The sequence below is a fragment of the Zosterops lateralis genome (genome assembly GCF_965231275.1).
Source record: "Zosterops lateralis genome assembly, chromosome: 6".
Taxonomy (NCBI): domain Eukaryota; kingdom Metazoa; phylum Chordata; class Aves; order Passeriformes; family Zosteropidae; genus Zosterops; species Zosterops lateralis.
Window position 1 is genome coordinate 43,681,741 of NC_139761.1, and position 23,332 is coordinate 43,705,072.

General features: G+C 40.5%; 1 protein-coding gene across 3 annotated transcripts in view; it reads right to left on the reverse strand.

Annotated features, from left to right (window-relative positions):
• The window catches only part of LDLRAD3 (low density lipoprotein receptor class A domain containing 3), a 104,878-nt gene that overhangs the window by 41,460 nt on the left and 40,086 nt on the right, over nucleotides 1–23,332 (reverse strand). For 2 of the 3 annotated variants that reach the window (XM_083864405.1, XM_083864404.1), the window contains exons 3-4: nucleotides 12,114–12,239; nucleotides 9,626–9,760 (exon numbers count right to left, since the gene is read on the reverse strand). In XM_083864405.1, coding sequence (XP_083720531.1) covers nucleotides 9,626–9,760; nucleotides 12,114–12,239 — 261 coding nt within the window. The remainder of the gene's footprint in view (nucleotides 1–9,625; nucleotides 9,761–12,113; nucleotides 12,240–23,332) is intronic. The other variant, XM_083864406.1, reaches the window with a different exon arrangement.

Consider the following 23,332-nt stretch of genomic DNA (forward strand, 5'->3'; position numbering starts at 1 on the left):
AAAGCACTTTATGGTACCATACCCTTCACACTCCTCCCCCTGCTCATTCTCCAGGTTTTACTGTTTACATAGACTCTATATTACAAATAAACAGAAAATTAATTATTCAGCTTCTAATTCACATTGCATGTTGATGTTTATGTAATTAAAAACCATATAATTACTTTATGTTTTAACATCCCTCATAAATATGCATTTTTCAACACAATGCTTTATAGCAAATTAGCACCAAAAATCTGGTAATGTGCGATGGGAGCATGAGTTACTTTAGCAACCTCAGGAACAGCATGAAGACTAAATAGTGGTGTGATGTCTCCCATCACTGCACAATTTTCAGCACGTAGATGAAAATCCACTGCACTTCCCAGCTTTGCTAGGAAGCCTGATCAGTGTCTGGGACACAAGTTTTAATGCAAGAGCAGCAAAGAAGGAAAATCTAGATTTCAACAGCCTCATCCTTCACACATCTACAGGTATTGAAATGCTTGGCTGAGGATGAATCTCGGCTTAATCTAAAGCCTGGCAAGAAACTTCCTTTTTCATGATAATCCACTTACTTAATAAGTTTCATTTGCTAGTTTTAGATCAGGCAGTACAAAATCGCTTTCCCTGGAACTCTGGCTGGCAACTTGCTTGGGCTTTAAAGCCACCCTGAAGCAATTTGTGCTCCACACTGAATACAGCACACTGGCGTAGCAACTTAAGTGTGATCTACAATAAAGAAATAAATGCCTTTAGCTTCAGCTGCAGAAAGTTAATACTTCCATTGACCTGGCTGGGACCAGCATTTGGAAGGAGTGGGCATGAAGATCAGTAAGGTCTGGTAAATACACTTTGATATTATCTCAGTGATCTGGTATTCCCCTGTCCTGGGCTGAAGTGTAAGGATGCACACAAAGTACTTATTCTATCACCATCTTCATGAGCTGTTGAAACCAGGTGGGGCAGTGTTTCCCGGGGAGCCCCCCCTCCCTCTGGGCTGTCTTCTGCTAGTGGCCCACCAATGCCTTGCCCGTGACTCACAGGTAACTCCCTCCAGGGGTTATCTCTGTTTAATGGGCCATCAAGGACCCACTTCACACTCATCATCCCATTGGGAGATGCTCCGCCCAGGGGGAGGAGCCAAGCATTCCCACCTGGAAATAATCTGGGATTTGGACAGAACAGGCAGCCCTTACCCACTGGATTCCCAGAGGACCAGAGCTACCAGGCCTTTCTACAGGATCACTGCTCCTGGTTGTATTCTGACTCTGTCAGTGGTCTTTTGTATTACTGCATTTATTTTATTTTACTTTTCTCTCTTTCTTCCTATTAAATTGTATTTCAGACTTGGAGTCTCTCACTGGTTTTGCTGTCAAACCACTACATCCCCACAATTCAATTTTCCATACCTTTATTTGTCCTATAGCATGATATGAAATCATTTTCTGTAAGACAGAATAAAACTGCAGCTATGCTAGCACAGTGAAGTGAAACCACTTAGAGAAAAACAAGAATTACCCTAAACAAGGATTTCTCCAAGTAATAGACACAAACTGCCAAGGTCTGTTGAGGTCTTGCACTCATGGGATCACCTACATTTCTGGGTACAATTCTGCATTTCTACCTGCTCTCCTTCCTACGAACCAAGTACACTGCAGCAGCACAGATTCTAACTAAAGGGACATCTTGCTGACCTGGAGTCACTGTACATACTCTTGTTGAGCAAATGTCAGTAAAACTTCTCAGCAGAGCTTGGTAACCCTGCTCTAGAGGACTGTCTACGCTGAAAACATACTGCTTTAGGTCAATAATTGGCTATGTACTAAACTGCCATAGAATCTGAATGGAGACCCTTTTACACCTGGCTATGTTGGCTCTGCCTGTGGCTTTAGCTTTGCGAAAGAACACCCATACAAGCTTTGACAGAGCTCACATGCCACAAATTACTTCCAGATATAACCAAAGTAGTGAAAAGATACAGATTTTAACCACATGCAAAACTAGTTACAGCTGGGGACAGAGTTGCAGCTTGACATTTTAGGAGCCACATCTTCCAACTTTACTGTTGGCAGCTGCAGGTGGAAAAATCAAACCAAAATTTAAAAAAACCTACCCCAAGGTCTGACACTCAAGTAGCTGAGATCTGTTTTTCCCCACACACACAGGTATATGCAACAAAACTGGTTTTCTTGCCAACTCCACTGCTGCACAAAAAAACAGTCCAGCTCTTAAAAACAAAGAGAGGGACAGTGGTGCTCTCTGCCCGAGTCCCAGTGCAAAATGCTGAATGCAGCCACCTTCCTCAATAATTCATCTTGGGAAATCACTTCTAACCAGTGGTTACAGACGTGACAATGCCAGACCAAGATTAACACAGGCACTGGAAGCATAAATTAACCTCACACTTTTTGCTGACCTGGTTAATGCACACAGGTCTCAAAGCTAGATTTAGGCTAAAGCATTATTACTTACCTGAGATTAATGTCAATAATCAGGCTAAACAGCAAGGTTTAACTAAAAGTGCAGGGTTGATGGGGCCAGACCTGGTGGGAGACCCATGCAGACCAGCTCCCAGTGGGCTTGAAAATAGAATTACAGGTTGGGGCAGGCCAGTCTGATGAATGAGGGTTAGAACTGAAACAGAAGACGAAGACACAGCCAAGCTAACTCCCACTCTGCTAGCGAGAGTGTCTCTTCAGTACTTAACCCAGGAAACCTTTGTTGAGGCTCTTCCATGACACGTGTTTGCTATGACAACTCCCATTTTCCAACAAAAACCAGACTGCCTCTGTACTGAAACTGCACTAACAGAAGGCTTCATTTTAAATATAAATGCTATAATCATTTTCTACAGTAACTGTAGAAAATGAACTTGGTCACCTTACCTGGAACTGATTTTATTTCACAGCAAGTCAAAAATTAACATCTGTGCCTTTTATTTGGATTCCCCACAGTGACAGCAAAAAAGATTTGGGTCTGGCACCTACAGTCCAACAACAGGAGCCTTTTGCACAATTAAATCACACTGACATAAATGAAAAGCTAATGCAATTCAGCAGCCAGGGCATGTCATGACATGCCAATACATACAGTGTATTTCAAACACCAACATTATGTTATAAACTGGAAAATGCATTTCATAGGAATTTATTCATTTTTACTAATGAAAGCTCAAGATATAATTTAATGAGACTCAAGATCAATGGGGAAAAAGAATGTCTTTTATTTTACACTTGTCTTCCTCAAGTGTAACATTTTATAACCTGTTTTTGAAGTTTTGAAGCACAGGCAATGAAACTGGATATCCATGTCATCACCTCTTTCTGGAACTTTTAATTAGACATAAATGCCACAAAGTGAAGGTAAGAATATCTGGACTCAAGCATTCAGAGCTCACATTTCATCTCTGCACAGGTGAGAAGACCCCAAGCCTTTTCAGGCTCAGTTCCCAGCTCTTCTCATCAGCCACTTGAAAGAAAAGTATCCCTGCACCTCCTGTTTCTGTAAGTAGCCTGAGAACTGTAATTTCCGTTCTAGCAACAACAAGCAACCAACCAACCAACACTGAAAATCATGGTATTACAATAAAAGTCCAGTGAGGCAGTCGAGTGAGACCAGCACTTCCATGACGGGAGTGACTGTGCCTTGAGGAAAGGCATTCTGAAGTACATCTGTCTACAGAACGTACTTAACACAAGCTGGAGGCACAATGGTAGTTCTCCAACTTTACTATCTTCAAGGAACTGCTTTCAGGTCAAGATAATACTTGCCAGATCCTATTTTTCTTCCCTATTATCCCTGATAAATCTGTTGGTAAACATGGTGACTTCCAGTGACACAACACACCATTCAAGACTTGACCTAGATAATAAAACTGATTTTTACAATAGTCAAGTCATCATCTGCTGGTAACTTTGAGCTTGAATTCACCAAAGATGAGCTGAGCAGGAGATTAGGTGAAGAGTCTGGCACCTCCCAGTTCTAGAAACACCTCTTAAAATAAGTTTGTTGTCCATTTGAAGACTTAAAGTCATTGCTTGTCTATTACCACATTACAGTTTAATAGAACATCTGCTCTCCAAACAGGGGCAGCATAACATTTTGGCAGCATGTCTCTCACTATTCTGCCAAAATGACAAGCCTGTAGAAGCAACATGCTGGTCTACAAGGAGACTACTCCTCAGCTACATTCCTCAGCTACACTGCCTATTCTGCAACAAAACCTTGTCTTACTCACAAGCTCCGGGAGCTGAGAGACACAGCAACTCAAACCCACTTGTACCAGCTGTCTGGACCTCCCCCTGAGATCCCCACATCTATTTTAAACTGCTTTAATTCCAAAGCCTCAATGCACAGTGAAGTAAGAGTTCCTTTCTCAATCCCACTGAGAAGATACCATGTTTCTGAATGAGTCTGAGTCCATCCACGGTAATGCCTGGGTTATTATCAGTTGTTCCTATCAAGTGATCAACAATCCATTTTACAAATGATGGCCTGCCCTGGGAGGCAGCACAGACCACAGAGTCCACGTGCTGTTGAAATTAACATAGATGAACTCACCAGTCACCTGAAAGGTAACTACCAACTATATGAACATCTGTCTCCTGTAACTCACCTTACCTGTTACTCCCCATGCAGATAGAGCCATTTTTTTTTTCTTGACAAGAACCCGCTCAAATAAATAATCTTTTGAAAAAAAGGGAAGAAGAAGAAGCACAGATTCAGGGAACAGAAGAACATAGCAAAGAAAAAATTCACAGCTAACAAAAACCATTTCCATCTAGCAAGTATTACAAAAGAAGGATATTAGAGAGCTAAATATGGTCAGGCAAAGCCTTCATTTAATAAAACATTCAGTGACATTTTATTTGTATCCTTCCTTATGTTTCTGCTTCTATTCAGTCCGCCTCTGAGTATTAAATTCCTGCTGCAGGCTCCATGCTAAGATTATGCACAATAATTGCAAGTTGAGCTTCAGTTTACAGACTGAGACAATAATGAGTCAGAGAGGCTCAATAAAATCCTGTATACAGACAGATCAGACTACAAAGCCTTGGGATGTTTAAGCGATACCACAGCATTTGGGAATTTCAGAATTTCAATTTACCACGTGCAAAGGGCTGCTTACAAGCCCCATACAGAGTGGGATGTTCTGGGAGCTATTTGTGTTTCATAAATTAGGTTTTTTGGTATTTCACTGAAATTTAGAGTATGTCTGTTCCACTTTGCTGTCACTAAAACCCACTTTGCATTGCAACTCAATCATGCAAACATTAGCAATGGCCTTAGTGCTTACCTCTACGCCCAGCCCACTTCCAGCTTTGCCTATAACTTAACCCACAGAAATTATCATTACAGAATTCATATTATCACATAAAAATTCATTTTAGGAAGTCAACATTTTGAATGATTTTCCTCTTATTTGACACAGAGTCAGATTTTTTATTTTTTACTATGCTGACAAGTTTTGTATAAGCAATTTATAAATGCCCCAGAGAAAAGAACAGAGCCTTCTAAAATTGTGTATGTTTCTAAATCTGTTTTAAAATATAAAAATCCTAATGCAAATTCATTGAAAATATATGCAAAAAATAAAAGGAGGAGGTATCCACATGGACAGCAGTGGACATAACCAAATACACAGGACAAGAATAACTTCTGAACACTTGCAAAACATTTGGTTTAAAACTTGACCATAATGGTACTATTTACAAACAACTGCAGAGCTAGAATTTCAGGAATATTACTGAAGGGCCTCTCTTTACAGCAGCAGACAGAGTGAATACAAACTAGAAGCAATAAAACTCCCTTTCCTAAGCAACGGGGTTAAAGCTAGTAAAGGTATTTAGCAACTTAGATGGAAAGAAAAGAAGGACCATGAAAGAAAAACAGCTTTGAATTAAACTACCCAGTATGCTTTTGTTACGTTGAAGCCTTCTAAACTAAAAGAACAAAATGGAGAAAAAGAAGCACTGTGAGGACACATTTAGATTTAAAAAAACCCAAACCAATTAAGAGAATAAATTAAACACAGTACTAGAGCTGAACAAATTTACATGGCTGTTGGAAGATACTGAGGAGGAGTAATTCCTTTCCAATTGAGTGGATGCCTGTCACAGAACAGGAAATCCCCCCAGCAACAGACAGGCCTGAGGAGTACACCCAGAGTAGATGCTATGAATGATTAACAATGTCAGCAGAAAAGTGTGTGGGGGAGAGGAACTTTCCTCTCAATTGAGATCAATTAAACATAGAACAGGAGCAGAAATTTCTAATTGCTGCTGGTGTTATTAAACCTGGAGTAACACCCTAGAAAGAACAATTCTGAAGTTATTCATGTATTTTACCAGTGTGGATAATCCAAGCAGTTATATCCTCCATCCAATCCCACAACTCAAGCACATACTTCGATGAATACATCACATTCCAGATTAAGGGAAATATTTTGCCATGCTATTTCACTGGTGGAAAACTGAGATGACCAAAGTACAGCTGGGGTGGGATTAAAAGAATTGTTCTTCATTTTATCATGGTAGTGACAAGAGCTACAGATAACTTCTGTGAGGACTTAGAGAAGAAGTCTTTGACTTGCTGCTAAATTGGCGCTTTTTAACCTGACACATTCCTCATGACATACAAACCTTTGTTAAAATACGCAACACTCGGTTACAAATGGTTAGGAGAAGGGAAGGCAGGAACGTCCTCTGAAATTTGATCTTCCTCTCATTTTCACAATTAAATCATGGGGCCCTCCCTCCTCTCAGATAAATCTCTCTTATTTGTGACTAAAATTAACCTTTATAAATGCATGTCTTCAGGTTCATCTCAAATTGCAGCATGCTAGCAAAGCTGTTATTCATCAAGGATGGCACATTTTGAAGTGTTCATGTCAAAGGTGGGGCAATATGTTTTTCAGTAGGAGGCCATATTCCTGTTTTCCTAGTCTGCAGTGACCCTTCTTGACTGAAAAGATCCTTATGCATGGAGGAGTATGTGACACAAACCAAACTGATATGCTACTGGAGCTTTGTAGTAATGACAGCAGGATAAAGGAGGCCTTTGAAGTTCATGGCAGAGCAGGAAGAGGTGATAATTTAAAAAGCTTGTCAGTATACCCAAGAGCAGAAGGAGAGCAAAGTATCAATTAATAATTCACACTTCTATTTCCCATGTTATCATAGTATCTCAAAACAGTTTGCAAACATTGATTAAGTCTAATGACATGCCCCTGAAGCAGACAAGCACAGCTGAAGCTCTATTCCTAGCAGCCAGGATGGCACTCTGGGAGCACTTCCTTTAGCTGATCTATGCCCTCTCTTTCCCATCTGTTAAATGGTGATAATGACACTATCATGCAGTGGTTCAGAAGCTTAGTGACTTCTAAATCAACACATTTACAGATAGAAAAACAGCACAATCTCATATGTCAGTTACACTCAATTACACTGAACTAAAGCTACCACATTTGACATAACATAGCTAGTGGGAAGAAACCTCTCTATCTTCATTTTATGACACCCTACAGATTTGCCTTGTTCTATCCCTGAGTACCCAGAGCACTTCAGTTCTAGTTAGTGACCAGGATTCTTGGGCACTGTGTTAACATGAACACATTGTAATTACAGTAATGAGATCGGCTGTAGAAAGAATTGTGAGAAATTAAAGACTTCCACAGTAGCATCTATTTCCTAATTAATAGAAAGTAGTTGGTGTGTTTGCAAGCCAGGACAGACATAGTCATAGCTGCAAACTCCAGGCGGAATCGTCATTTATGTTCAGATAGTTGAACACATCACACTGTTTTAATCCTAGATTTGAAAGACAGGTACCCACGCATTGTCCATGTACAGATTGTGAAACGACCATTCAGGGAGGCTCTGAGCCATCAAAGGGAAAAGCCAATTACACAGGCTCCCCACAACCAGCATTTCACTTTGGGAACTCCTCATTCCCAACGCCATACTTGGACCATTTTTTTTTTTTAATTAGCCCAAAACTATGGCTGTTCTTGTCCTAATGGAGACAGTTCCTTCTTCCTTGTCTGGGTTTCTTTCACACATATAGTCAGAAAGAATTACTTTGCTTACTCTCTTACTAATTTAACGTTTCCAGAAGGACCAAATAGGAAGACAAATTTAACAGCTTCATGAAATACAGCTCTTTTCTTCTCTTGAGCCTGACAGTTCCAAAAGCAGATTGTCATGACAACAAACAACCTGGAGGCAATCCAGCCAATTAATCTGCAGAGGAAGCAGTCATCCCAGCCTAGGAGAACGGCACTGCTGCTTTAAGCTTCAGAGGCAAAAAAAAAGAGAGAGAAAGCAGAAGAAACCTTACCACCCACATTAATCTGATTAGGCTGCCTTAGAGCTGTAGTGAAGAGCAGTCCAGCTCTGGGCACACGCTCGACCCTCGGCAGCCCTTTTGTCCCACTCCCGACAGAGAGCAGGGGCAGGCCAGACCCTCTCCAAGGCTCTGATCCAAGCACAGCTACATTCCCAGGCTGTGATGTAGCTCAGCATGCAGAAGAGTTACCAAGATGACCCCTCCAACCTCTACATGTGGAGCCAAGGAAAGAGCTCATAGGTTAGGCAGAGGTATGACACAGAAGAGACTGTCACACACCACTGCTATAAACCCTATAAACAGCTATAAATTGCTGTTGTGTGTTTTTCCTCTTCCTCTGAGAGTTGTCAAGAATATTCATCAGCATCTTAAAGTCAGGATTATTTTACTTTCCACAAAGGATTAATGCATCAGTGCAGGTAGATAGTGAAGTAATTCTCCTTCGATTTCACTAATTACATCTTCCTTCATATGCTGCTTTCCCTCTCTTCATCTGTCCTGCTTTCTGTAGACTGAAGCACATCACATCTCCTCTGAAAATATCCACCGTCTCCTGTATTTTTTCGACTCTGGTTTCTCAGTAGTAATTCAGACAAAATATTTAGCAGCAGATGTCCAATACACACTGTTTGTTAACCTCATGTCATTCATATATACTTCATGTTTTATAAAATACTGTGGTATTAAGTTACAGAAAAGAAAATTGAGAGGCATTACCTGCAGACTTATATGATAGGTTAAAAAGAATAAAAATGTCACTGTGTTTTGAGATTCTCTCAAGACTCAATACACAACAATTTTCAAATAAAAATTTTCTTCCCTCTCTTCAGGGGAAGGGTAGGAATAAATGCTTTCACTGTAGACCTGTTCTGCAGTTAAATATGTCTTTCAGAAGGTAAGTGAGCAATGAAGATCTATAGCTTTAAGCCTATACAAGATTTACTCATCTGGTAAACAGACAGATTCACTTCCAACTCAGGTTTTACTATCAATCCCCCCAGGTACAACCCATCTCACAGAAGTACTAAATGGATTCCCAGCAACTTCAGTGAGCACTGGATCACAGATTACAAGCACTTCCTGCAAAAGTGTGTTTTTACTAACCTGAAAAAGATACCACTCTTCTGAGAACTGAGAATGCAATGTATGCACGTGCACACTCTCTACACATTTCCCTCTCACAATCTGCAGTGCTAGCCAACACAGAGCAAGCCAATAGAATCCTATTTTCTGCTGAGCCTGTTCTGTGTTGGGTTGGTGTAATATTGCAGAAGAGAATAAACCCCCCCATGCCTACCTTGAGGGCTTTCGCAGCTTTCTTCGTCACTGTTGTCCTGGCAGTTGTTTTGACTGTCACACACGAAGCTTTTATCAATGCAAAGACCATTTTTACAGTGGAATCGGGCAGTAGAGCAAAGCAAGGGATTTGCTGCTGCAAAAAGAGAAAGCGAGACCTTTCATTAGGAATTCTCCTGCCCAGGCATTTAAATAGCTGATAAGCATCAACCACAGGTCACAACTCAACAGCTGGTCAATTCGCTGGGTATGTGGGAGTAACTTGGCAATCAAACCAGCCTTGGCTCTCTAACTAGGGAGAGCTGAAACTTCTAATTTATGCAAGATTCATTACAATTAGCAGAGATTCAGCCCACCCACAGTTGTGGTAAGCCTTCTGTTCATTTTCATGAGAGCCCAATCATGATCACTGTTCCACATTTGCTCACACTGAAGACATATGGAGGGTAGAACTGCCTACCATAAACACTGCCTGTTGATTCCCATTACAGAAGACTCAGTTTAGCTGAAGTTTCATACTATAAGACAACAATTCTGACTGAGAACTGCCAGGCAGTGGTTTATTTACCTCTGATTCTCTTCCCCCATTCTCTTCACTATTCTGAATCGATAAAACTGCAAATGTTGAAATCTCTCAGCCTCTCACTGTTTGAATTTCAACTCCTTTTTAAGGAACAATGTTTACATCCTTCATATAGAAGGATATACAACCATTTCCTTCAACACAGTCATCACTTAGCTGAGATATGCATAATTTAGCTGGTTTTAATCTACTCATAAATCAATCTATGTCCCTGAATACTTTATGGCCCTCTTCTCTGAACTCCAAACTGTTTTTGGTAATGGGGTGACTGAAACAGAATGCAACTTTCCAACTGAAAATTTTAAAAAGGCTGCTTAGATACCCTTTCTATTTCAAACTGCTTCTCTGCCACAATAACAAATTACAGTTTCCAAATACTGACTGGCTTCCATTTTTTACTCCTTAAATTAAGAGCTACATTTGAAGAGTTTTTTAAAAATAAATAAATAAAATTAAAAGTCTGCCCTGCATAGAACCTGCAGGACAAATAGCAACCACTCTCCATTTCTCCAGCTCCCCAAGAGCTTGTTTAGCAAAAAAACGCTAAACCAACTCCTTTGGTTATACACTGCTGGACACTTGCATACCACATTGATTTTTGAGGTCACCTTAGAACATACATGGTTGTTCTTCTTCATAAGCAGTAACTAGATATTTAGGCATACTAAAAAACTGTCTCACTGGCATAGAATAATGGGGAGATCAGCAGCATGTTATCATCAGCTATAAGGCCCCATTGGAACTACACACTACAAGCTCATGGGAAATTGTGTCATTCCTAATGAACTCCATAAGCTGGTGCACCTTCAATTGAGACCTGCCATTTGTCAGTCCTCTACCTTAAGGATATTCAAAGCACTTTTGTCAAAACTTATTTTTAGTCCACTTGTTCAAGCGTAACCAGAGTAATTTCCTTAGCCTTCAATGCTTCTCTGGCTTCACTTTCTCCACAGAAGTGCTGACTCCCAGCCACAGTCCTTGCAGACTCTCCAGGACAACAACAGATGCCACCTTAAGAGAGGTTCTTGCTGTGGGGGAAAGCACACCAAACACCAACAAGAAAGGCAAGTCCTCCATGAAGCAGACAGTGATAGATGACTCTAAAGGTTGCCCCTTTTGTTATCTTTGAAAGCTGCTGTCTGTTGTCCTCCTCCTGACCTTTAAAAGTCATTGAAAACAAAACCTCAGCATGTCTCTGACAGGAGAATGAGCAAGTATTTTGCTTCAAGCTTTCACCTAGAGACCCATGCCTTTACCAGCTCTTGATAGTAACAACAGAGCTGCTGGATTCAACATAGCTTTTACTTACTGCTATGACATATCCCTGCTTGACTTACAGATACAAATGGATCTGTGCCGCCACACACAGAGGGTTTAGCCCAAAACAAGCAGTACTTCAGATCATCTCTCTGTTACAACTTCCCTGCTGCTGTGCATTGGCAGGCACGTCTGGCTTCAAGAACCTGCCTCTCCTTCCAAGAACCTGTTTCACTAAATATGCCATTATTTGCTTTTTTGAGAACATGTATAAACAGAGAAACCTAGATGTACTGATGACCAAATGCATCATATTCTTCAGCGACAAGAAACAGGCAAATAAAAATAGAACAATTCAAACTATATTTAGTATTTGTCCAATTTGAGTTACATTTGAATACAGAGAACATGTTCAAAGCAAACACACAGCTTAAAACTCATTTCAGGGGCTTGAAGTATCATACGGGCATTATATACAAAGTGAGACTGAGATGGACCTTAAAAAAAAATAGGGCAGACTCATTTTCATGAAGTGAAAAGTCAAGGATCATCAATGGTAGAGAGTATGTCTGAATGTTTCCTTTCTGAGTAGCATCAATTAGGTGAAATAAGCAGCAGTGCCCTCACTTGCAAGCAGGCTCCCACTTACTGCAGTTCTCCTCATCGCTGCCATCGGGACAGTCCTCGAAGCCGTTGCACCGGAAGCGGCCAATGATGCAGTGGATCCCACTGGCACAGGGGAAGAACGTGGCACCACACTTGGATTTGGCTTTTGCTGTGAGAAGAGACAAGTGGGCAGAGGTGAGGGAAACAATTTGCAATGGTTAGCAATCCTGTTGTAGCAGTATAGTTAAGGGTGTTCTGTGCAGTGCTGTTGGCACTGATGTTAGGTGCCTTTCATGCACATTAGTGTCTTTGTGAGACTAAGAAACGCAGGAGACCCTCATTAAAACATTTTTCAGGCTGCAAACTCAAATAACACTGCCTTTGAACACTTTGTTGAAACATGATTTATATAAAACTGGGTGCAAAAGAACCACTGTATCTCCTGCTGCACAGCACAGCTATTTATAAAACATTAAATACTAACAATAGCATCAAAACGTGTTTAACGCATGATTACAAAATTTCATTATGATCTCAAGTACTACACATTTTTTATTTTACTGCACAGCAACTCTTTATAGCAAGAGAACACTGCCCTCAGCCACAGTAATGCAGATGGTTCCACCACGATGCTCAAGGCAAGCACCAGTTAAGTCCTGTGGTATCACCAGCCTAGGACAAAAAAACTCCCAACAAAAAAAAGCAATTTTACAAGACAAATGGTTATATTTTTGCTTTTTCAAATTATCTCTTGACTTCATGGACCACACCATAGGACACTGAAGTCTTCAGACAGTCCACTCTAAAGCAAAGGCAGTCTCTGCAGGAGGAGTATGTTGGCAATTGCAGGAAGCTGTGTAAGGTGCAGTGTGGAAACACCACTGATGGGAGAGCACCAGGAAAGAAGCCAGATTCACAGCTTGCTGGCCTTTCAAGCAAATGTTTCCTACTCCTACACCAAATCTAAGATGTGCTTACAACTCACAGGTTTTGAAATATGACAGATTGGGTATCACAGCAAGAGGCAAGTTTTTTAATGTGGCCCTATGGCACATCAATACACCAACCTGCACAGTTTTACAAGGCCAGGACAAGGTCAGGGACGATCAGTGTACAGACAAAAAAAAAAGTATATCTAAAGGATAAACAGCATTCATTTGGAAGGAATTCTCTCTTCCAGGATTACCTACTAAGTACAGCTGCAGCAAAGCGTTTTTCCATCACTCAACAGAGTGCACATAAAATATTTTAAACCACAACTACAGTGATTCTCACTTGTGCTACTGTCCTCCAAAATCAAATTGCAGTTCCTCTCTTACATATTTTTCTTCATTTTAATAGTAATTTTCAATCAGAATAATGAAGTATAAAATAAGATGTATCACTAAATTTCATATATTCAACTACCACTTTTTCTGAAGAGTATCCAAGGTCCACTTGGGGAAAAAAACAGTGAGCCATTACTTTGCAGAAAAACATGATAAATTACCCTGAAGTAGCTGCTGTGCTTCACATCTCTGGCAATAGAAAACCATCAGCAGAGACATTTGAGCTGCCCCAATTCTTCAACTACAAAGAGCAGCTTCTGTGTTAGAGTTCTGAGACAGACTGATCTCAGCTAAATAATTCAGTAACCACAAGGTGTGAGGCACCATCATACTCCCAGTCTTTAAACAAAGGCAGCAAGACAACCTCAGCAACAGATTCAGTGTCATCAAAGCAAGTAATCTGTATTAATGCACTAACAAGCCATCCAAGATGCTGCTGGAAGAGAGTGATAATAGCACCCATATGTGAAGAGGTGCCCAATGTTTCACATGTTGTGCTTTTGTTGTTGTTTTCCTGTCTATAAAAGCTAACATCTTTCTGAAACCATACAGTGAACATTTCCCAAGTGCTTCCGGACAAATTATTTTTGAGATTTATTTTGAGCCAGCACAGTTTCAGAGGGGACAAAAGGAAGAAGTTCCAAGAGTTTCAAGAAGGAGAAGAAATAAGAACACAGGGAAGCAACTGTGATTCTGCTTCTGTTAACATTTACTGGATCCCATTTCTCCAAGCAGGTTTACTTTAGTCACTTGGGGTCTGAATTTCAGAGGCTATCTATTTTCTGGAAAATCGTACTCAATGATGCTCTTTGTCCTCTCTGAAAATCTTGACAAAGTTAGGCTTCAAAATTATTTACTTCTAACACTTCTAGCATGGACCATTCTCTTATTCTTGTAGCCTATTCTTCCTGACAGATTTCAGACTGTGAGTCATCAAAACCAGAGCTCCTGGCCCTCTGAAGAGGTCATGCAGCTGCACGTTCTGAAGCAGAGCGAATGTGCAGCCAGAAGGTACGCACGTTTCAGGTATGACAGGCACAGGTCATAACATCCTTGGCTGCTCTGGCCCTGAAGGGTACAAAGCACATCTGGGACATTCCCTGAAGCTATCAAAGTAAAGCTGTAAGTCATATTTAATGTTTGGCCACACCTGGAAGAAAAGCATGCTGGAATGACCAGGAACAAAGTCAAGTTTCTGGAAAATGAACTCTTCTGTATAAAACATAGAGGTACCCCACCATTCAGGACAATTATGTAATGCAAGTATTACTTAGATAGCTATATAATGTTTAGTTAAACGTTTTATCCCCAGATATCCTTATATCTTCTCCTCCTCTGCAGACAGAAGCCAGAGAACAAGAAAATTCTGTTTTAGAATAATTGTTCATAATAAAAAACATACTAGTAACCACAGACCAAAAACATACAAGGAACTAAACATCTTCAAATGATCTCTAAGTTCCCCTTTTCTATAGTCCCCTGTTGTTTTTTTTTTTACTGCAGGGAAGGAAAAATAACAAACAAAACCCAAATGAGATTCTCTATATTTGCAACAGACATGATACATAAACCAATCCAAATTCAAACTCATACTTACACTAGAGACCCTAGGAATACAAAAGAGCATTTTGACCACCAAGGTGATTCCCTAGTCACTCAGTCACTTAATAGACACAAGTCTTACTCCCAAACAGAACAGTTTTCCAAGTTCCAATTCCAGACACAAAATGCATTTTTCATATGCTGTACATAAATGCAGGAAAAATAAGAAACCAGTAAAGGTTTATTCCAAGTTGCATCCCCTGACTTGGGAGAATCCCACTGAGAAATTTCAGCTTTATTTTCAATTTTGCATCCTTCTTGTCCCCTGGCACAGTTTTCCCAAGGTTTTCAAGTAAGTGTTTTTTGGTCACTGCTCATAAAGTGTCTATGGAAAGGACAATAATTTCTTCCAGAGCAGAAACCTACCTTCCCATTCTGCAGGATCTTTGGAACTACCCTAAACATGAAGGGCTATCATTTTCTTCAGGTCTTTAGCACCCCATCAAATAACAGATACATATACCAGGATCATGACAGCCTATAGCACATTCAAGCCATGAGCTGCACTATCCCAACATTCCTCTGCAATTCCAACTCCCACTACATGACTGTTACAAAAAGAGTTTTCTTCTCCTTTGCCCATCGCTATGTCTTCTACTGCACAGGTTTCAAGTTTTCAGGCAGATCTATATATGAGAAGCTTTATGTTTATCTAACAGCAGCTATCTGTTTGGCTATTTCATTGATATCAGCCTCAATAAGCTTTCAAGGACAGCACTGTCTTTGCAATCTATATTCTTCTCTGCTACGCTTGGTTGAAACAGGCTCAAGATAATCAAGAATTACAGGGATATCAGGAAATGACAAGAGAAGTGAAAAAGGACACAGGCACATGTGGATTGTTCGACCTTATTTAGCCAAGATATTACAACCAGCTAAAGGAAAAGGAAGGGAGGAAGTTGGTTGTTTTTAAAGGAACAGGCAAGTCCCCCTGAAACCATTTCCAGAAAGGAAGAAACTGAGAGACCACACACTGGACAGGAAGGGGTGAAATACAGCAAGAAACCACAGAGCAACTTACAAAACTGTGGCTAAAGAAAGGCTGCTCACAGATCCTGTCTGGATTCAGTATAGCAAATACAAAAAACAGCCCAAAAAACTGCCAATCAACCACTTTGTGAGCCTATGGCAGAAAGGATGAATTCACTCCAGTTCCACCTTTCATCTGTTACCTACTCATGGCAGAAGTGACCCAGGACTGGAAGATTAACGTGAATCTGTATTTACATTACACAAAAGGGAATTGCCATGGTATTTAAAAAGGGTTGTCGGTGAACTACCATGAACTTGAGGAGCCTCCTGTGACTCCATTACCCATGGGAAGAAATTGCTGTTCACTAAAATATTCTTTTCATCTCTTAAAGTTCAAACATGAAGCAAATGGTGAAAATGGTGGCTGAGAGCTGCTGGCCACAGTACAAGTCTGCCAAATGTTCCATTCAGGTTGCTTTGCTTAAGTTTAAAAAAACTATTTTGGCAGTTGTATGTGCAAGTGCGTGAAGTCACTCCTTATGCTACATAGAACCCAATCCTCCCACTCTCTTCTTTCAAAGCTCTAAAAAAAATACTAACTTCCCATCAGGACCAGTAGTACACTCCACTGAGGATGTGACAGTTTGCAGGCACAGCTCTACAGCAGTAACAGAAAAACATTTTGCTATCTTTAGGATCTCAAGTGTGAAACTACTATTTTTAAAAAAGTGTAATCCGTTTTATTATTTCTTAGCAGAGATGCACTATAGCAGAGGAGAAGAAATCAGGTTTGGCATATACTGTAAAGCCTTATACTGTATATAGATAATGCTCTTGAATAAAAGTAATTTTGATACTCATGGCTATAATGACTTGGAACCTGATTAGAAGGCTACAACTGATCTGCAATGGGCAGGTGATTTTTCTCCTCATAGATGGAGCAGCAATACATCAAATGCATTCTATAACTAAGAGTATTAACTATAAGTTTAACAAGACCAAGTGCAAGGTGCTGCACCTGGGTCGAGGAAAACCTTGGTGTCAAGACAGGCTGGAGGGTGAATGGACTGAGAGCAGCCCTGCCAGGAAGGAGTCCAGAGAATGGATCAAAGTGCTGGACCACCTCCCCTATGAGACCAGGCTGAGAGTCGGAGTTGTTCAGCCTGACAAAGAGAAGGGTCAGGGGTGACCTTAACTGTGACCCTTCTGCAGCTGAAGGGGATCTACAAGAAAGCTGGAGAGAGACTGTTTACAAGGGCATGTAGTGATAGGACTTGAGCTGAAGGGGAGTAGTAGATTTAGATCGGATACAAGGAATAAATTCTTCCGTGTGAGAGTGGTGAGGCACTGGAACAGGCTGCTCGGAGAAGTTGCAGATGCCTCATCCCTGGAAGTGTTGAAGGTCATTTTGCATGGGGTTCTGAGCAATCTGGTCTAGTGAAAGGTATCCCTTGCACATGGCAGAAGGACTGGAACTAGATGATATTTAAAATTCTTTACAATCCAAACCATTTTGTGATTCTACAACTGTTACTGTTGAGCCAGCTTATCTGCACCTCAAGCATTTCACTACTTACAGTGAACTGGGCACTAATTACTACATGCAACATGCAAAGTGAGCACACACCGGGCACCCCACATGATGTGGCCAGTAGGTAAGCCTATTTCCTTCTTTTAACTTTACAAACATTTCTGTTTTAAAATGTTTTTCAATTATTTTGTAATCTGAAGTAAAGAAACAGGATATGGCAAGAGCTGACATTTTGTGGCAACGTACAGATAGAAGTAAACTGCACACAACTTGAGCATCTTTGAACTGAGTTGTTGCCTTAGAATCTCTCCAAGCAGCAATCAAGCAAAGTAACTTAATGCTGCTTCACAGATACACATCTCAGCTCAGCAACAGCTAATGATTTATTCAGCTAATCAAAACTTGATTACTTACATGTGACAAGAGCAACTCTCCAGACAAACCACTGTGTGCAGATGCTGCATTACTGCAAAGCCATCAGTATTTTCCTTTGGTAATGAACTACCTTAAACTCCTCTGTTGCTGTTAATTTAGGTAAGGGATGCCACAGCTACACCAGACAGCACTGTAAAACCAGATTCTTCTGATGAATGTTCTCTGTTTAACAAGACAGGTGAAAGAGTTGCTATTCTTAAACTGCTAATGCAAACACAGAGGAAAAGAGCCTAAAATGTGCTTTATTTTAAAGGAAGCAATTTTATGGTTTTTTAAGTAGTAAAACTAGCCCAGTAGGAAGCATCAGAGGTTGCCTCCAATATAGTAAACTATCAACCACTTACATGAGTAATATTTACACTATAGTTAGCAGTAAGAGAGAAAGGACAATGCTAAAGCAAAAAAAAAGTCCTTTTAGAAGGAAGCTATTTACTCTTCATGGAGTCTGCCGCCATGAAGAGTAAATGGCTTCCTCCTAAAAGGGTGAAAAAGAAAGCACTTCAGAGCTCAATTACTATGAGTCAGTGCCCTTTAATTCTTGCCAGACAGTAAGGCCCTAAAGTAATCTTTCATGGTCTAGGAGTCTATGTTTTAGTCCTTCAAGATCATCACAAAGCAGGGATGTCAGAGGAGAGCACAGACAAAAACACTGGTTTTCAGACATTCAGTAAAGCAATTTCACACTAAGAAATGATTTTAGAAGTTACTACTCACAAAACAACCCAAACAATAACATCATACTAAAGAACAAAATAAACACAATTTCAGAGTTGTTAAGTTACTCAAAATGCAAACAGGCAGGACAGAACACCACCCATAAGGCACTTCAGTAGCAGTGCTCCTCAAGAACATCTGTGTGTCGGATGGGCTACCATCCCTCACCCCCTTCTGGGACACTACCTACCTGTTCTTTGTCTTTCAGTTGTGCCACTGATTCCATCCAACTGTTAAACCTGTCCAGCTCCAAACTCTCCAACTGGGCTATTTACTGACACCCATCAAGAGTGTGGTTTTGGTTTTATCAGTTTTATGTATGTATTTGTTCCTTGTTTTATATTCTTTTTTATAAGTTGTAATGGTTTGCCCCATATCACCCATGTTCCACCCTTACTGGTTTTACCCCAACCCCAGTTATGTGTCAATCGTAAGTTATCCAGCCCCTGGGTCTTGTCTGTCACTTTGGGGTCTCTCCCAAAAGTCTGGAAAGTTCCAGTAAGGACCCCAAGTGATTGGACCACACTTCAGCTGCCTCCCCACCCAAGTTATTGATTTGTTACTGAAATGTATTTCATTTATCCAGAGAGTCATATCCCCTTGGTCCCTGATTTGTTCCCAGTTAAACCCATTCCTGAGTTCCTCCCCCCAATAAAAGGTGTTACATTGGGGGGTTTCTCACTTTTTTCCCTTGCTTTTCTTCCCTGCGGCTTCTGCTGAGGGGTGTCTGCTGGGGCAGATACCCTGATGAATAAAGCCAGCAGTTAACCCTGAACAGCCTCCCTCTTTTTTTCCTGCTGTCGTTGCTTCACTCCTTCGGGCAAACAAGAACCCACAGGGATGGGTGAGGTTCCTCCTGCTACCAAGCCATGCCCTTTACTGTCGTGGTGTCAGGGCTGGCCGAGGCAGAGACAAGACACCTCTACAAAGAGGATTAAATAATTAGCACCACAAACCCTCTTGATCTCCCTGCATAAAAAAGTTATCAAACATCAGCAGCTATAGTACTTGCCCTCACTCATGTGTAATTGAGCTTCAAATGAAACAGTCACCATGGTCACTTAATTACAAATCTTATTATAACTACTAATTTTTTGGTTGCTTAATCATGAGTAAAAACAAGAGTTAATTCCAGTTCGATATTCCAAGTTTGAGAGTCATCTGAGTAAGTGGCAAAAAGATCAGCAGCTGCCTTACAGCATCTTCACAATTAATGCTGATGCTCATTTCATACGTTGTTTAATATCCAGCTTTGCATGAGAATTCTGATGTTTTTCACCTACCTGCAAGAAACATTCCAAGTCAACCATGCAATGACAGGAAGCAGCAAGAAACACAGGAGACTTAAAAGCACTCAGTGATTTTGAGATGTGACTAGAAGTCCAGAGGTCTTCCATGCGCATATGTGCGTCTACTACAAAACATACAACCACCTCTATTGAGAAATTCCTAGTTCTCTGCTATATATTCTAGCTATCTAGAAAAAGAGGTGTTAAAAAGCCACATGAACACAATCCTGTGCCATTGGGTCCACATGAACCTGCTTTAGCAGTGGGGTTTGACTATGACCTTCAGAAGCCCCATCGAATCCCAATCATTCTGTGATACTGAGAATCTGTAACTCCTCTTGTTTCCTTTGTAAGCATTTAAAATGCACTAGATGGAGATGTAGTGTAAAGCAGAGCACCATAACGGTAGACTGTTAGTCCTGTTTACAAGGAAAGTCAAACTCCCAGATCACACTCAAAAAAATGCAACAAGCCTCACACTTCCACCTTTCACACATAGCACCACTCAGAGCTATGGAGTATTCAGTCTGCTGTAATTATACTAGTTATTTTAACATACTGCTTTTATATTAATGTATTTATTATTTACCTTTTTCATTGTGCCTGTATCACCCTCCTGCATGCTCACAGGGCACTACAGAGCACTTCAAATCCATAAGTATTTGACAGCTAACTCCACTGTTTGTATCAACCATTAATATGTCTTGGGCCACATCCATCTGTGGCAGAGGCTTGTCATCACCTCCACAACTACACACACACAATGACCAAAGTTCACAGCCACCTAACCCTCTGGTAAGGACTTAGAACCTTATCACAGCCACTCCACACTTTCAAAAGTAGCAGACAGAGATTTGATGAACTACAGACTAGAAGTTCAGCTCTAATACTTTTGAAATGTGTTGCAATCGTAAGGTTATAACAAAATTCTCAGATGTGAAAAAGTGATTTTGATGCTGGAGTTCCCCTTTTAGGATTTTTTGGATTTATTTGACTTTTTTTAAGTGCCAGATCACTAAATCACTTACTTGCAAATAAACAACTAATGAATACTTATCTTCTCCAAAATGTAGCAAGAATTGATACAAGACCACAGCTATTTAGCTCTGGCTGCCTATAAGCTGTTCACTAGCAAGACAGAGTACAACTCATCAGCAATGGTAACTTCTCAGAGCTAAAAACTGCACCTGGCTAGCAGCTACGGACTGCAGCCGCTGAGATGCCATCACCTTTATATGTGATGGAGCAGTCCAAAAACTTGTTGCAGATATGCAATGCTGGATCTTAATCCCAGGAATCTGAATGCATCTCTTCAAAATATCACCCTGCATCTCATCTTCTGCAGAAACAGTTTTAGTCTACACCTGGCTTTAACTGATGCTTTAATAATAATTTTCTGGGGCTACTGAATATTAATTCAAAGTCAGTAGTCTTTACTGATGGGTAGGATTAGTCCTGCCCAAGCCCTGGCCCACTGCTGTATTTTTAGATCTCAACTGGTTTAGACAATCCCTTCTGAATGGGGCAGACATTTCGTTTTAACAAAACACCACATCTCATTCTTCAGTACACTGAGCTCTGCTTGTTGAACTGAAAGCCTAGAATTTAAAAAGATAGGAGCCAGAGTTACTTTGTGCCCTTTGTTCCTGTACATGAAAGCCATTCATTAGACTGACCCTGCTGAGTGGATAAATCCAACCAAAATGTCTTCAGCTATAACAACTGTACTATCATAATAAGCACTTATTAAACACATTATAAAGATTGCAGAACTCACTGTCTCTACAAGACTTTTTTTTCTCTGTCTTTTAAAGTGCCTACTAAAGCTGGTTACTTATTCTTAGAGTGTGGAAGTCATGATTTTGACTGCTCTCACAGCAAACCTTAACACAAGGTGAGGACACACATTTAAATTCAGACTGTCACCAGAATGATTTGAGTTGTTAGTAATGACCATTTAATACTAAATTTTACCTTTGCCTCTATTACATTTTTGGGACTTAAAAAGGGAAAAAAAAGCATGTACACATAATGTGCCTTAGTATATCCACTTGTGAGCTTCCTGCAGAGAAGACTCAAAGTGTGTTCTTGATTGAGGGCAAACTCCATGATTTACCCTTTTTTTTTTTTTTAAGCAGCGAACAGCAACCAATCTAAAGGCTGTCTCCTGAAATATACCCTACATCAAAAAGGACAGGATAAGGCAGTCTGACAGTCCTCCTTTGAGGCTTCCAGGCATATGACATGGCTTTGAAACTGTTCAGTCCCCACTCAACCCACCTCCTTCCTACTGCAGCCTATGCCAGTAAGTGTAGGAGTTCTTGCACTCAAGAGCTTCTCCAATGACAGATCAACTTCCTCAGACATGACTTTGGTTTCAGTGGGATTTTTTCTTTTTTAAATACTTTCCAACACTCAAATGCAGTTGTTAAAAGAGCTAAGTCTTTTGTAGAAACAGAATGCAATTAAGTCAGTCAAAATTCACCTGAAGAAAACCTAGCTAATCTGCCTTTGTTCTCCAAGAGTTTCAGTTTCCCAAATGAAAGGGTTTAGAGCGCAGGAAAATATTCCTCACATGATCTAGTAAACCCGGGCTGATAATTGCAGCGCGTGGGTTTCATTTGGCATTCCTGTGAAAAGCCTTTCTCTCTCCTCCACGGCCGTGTGTAACTTAGGAACCCGCGACCTCGCTGCTGCTCAGCGTAGGGAGCTCCAACACCTGTTGCAAGTGAACACCAGAGGGAGCAGTAAACATTTGTCTGGTAAAAAAGCTTCATACTGGAGATGGAAAAAATTAAGGAAAATAAGGTACAGCAAACCTCGGGGAAACCTAAAAATGGTTACTGTGGGCGGCACTCTCAAACTACAATATATTGCTAATGCAGTTTAAGTCCCCACCAGTGCAGAGACAACGAAGATTTACAGCAAGTGTGCAGATACAAACACTTGGAATGATGCAGGCTTACTTGTGCCACATCTCTCACCTCAGCACTCCACACCCCAATGACACCAGATCTATAAAATCTTCTGAGACTATAAAGCATTTATAAAAAACCCCGTCTGCATTTAGATAGATTAAATGGATATGCAAACATAATCAACATAGGAAAGACAGACACAGAATAGAATGTGACAAAATTATACATAAACACAAAGTTCCAACTCTACAGGGTAAAACCAAGAACATAGCTAAGAGACACACGTGAGAAGATGAAATCAAAAGATTAATATGCTAACATATCAGCAGTGAACAAGTAATTGCAGGACTATCTCAAATGTTACTCTATTTACGTGACAAAGTTAAAAATGCTTGCAAAATCAGCAACAGAAGCATGGGAAACCAGAACACATTCACAACCTCACACCTTCATCCTTCCACTATGGCTTGGCC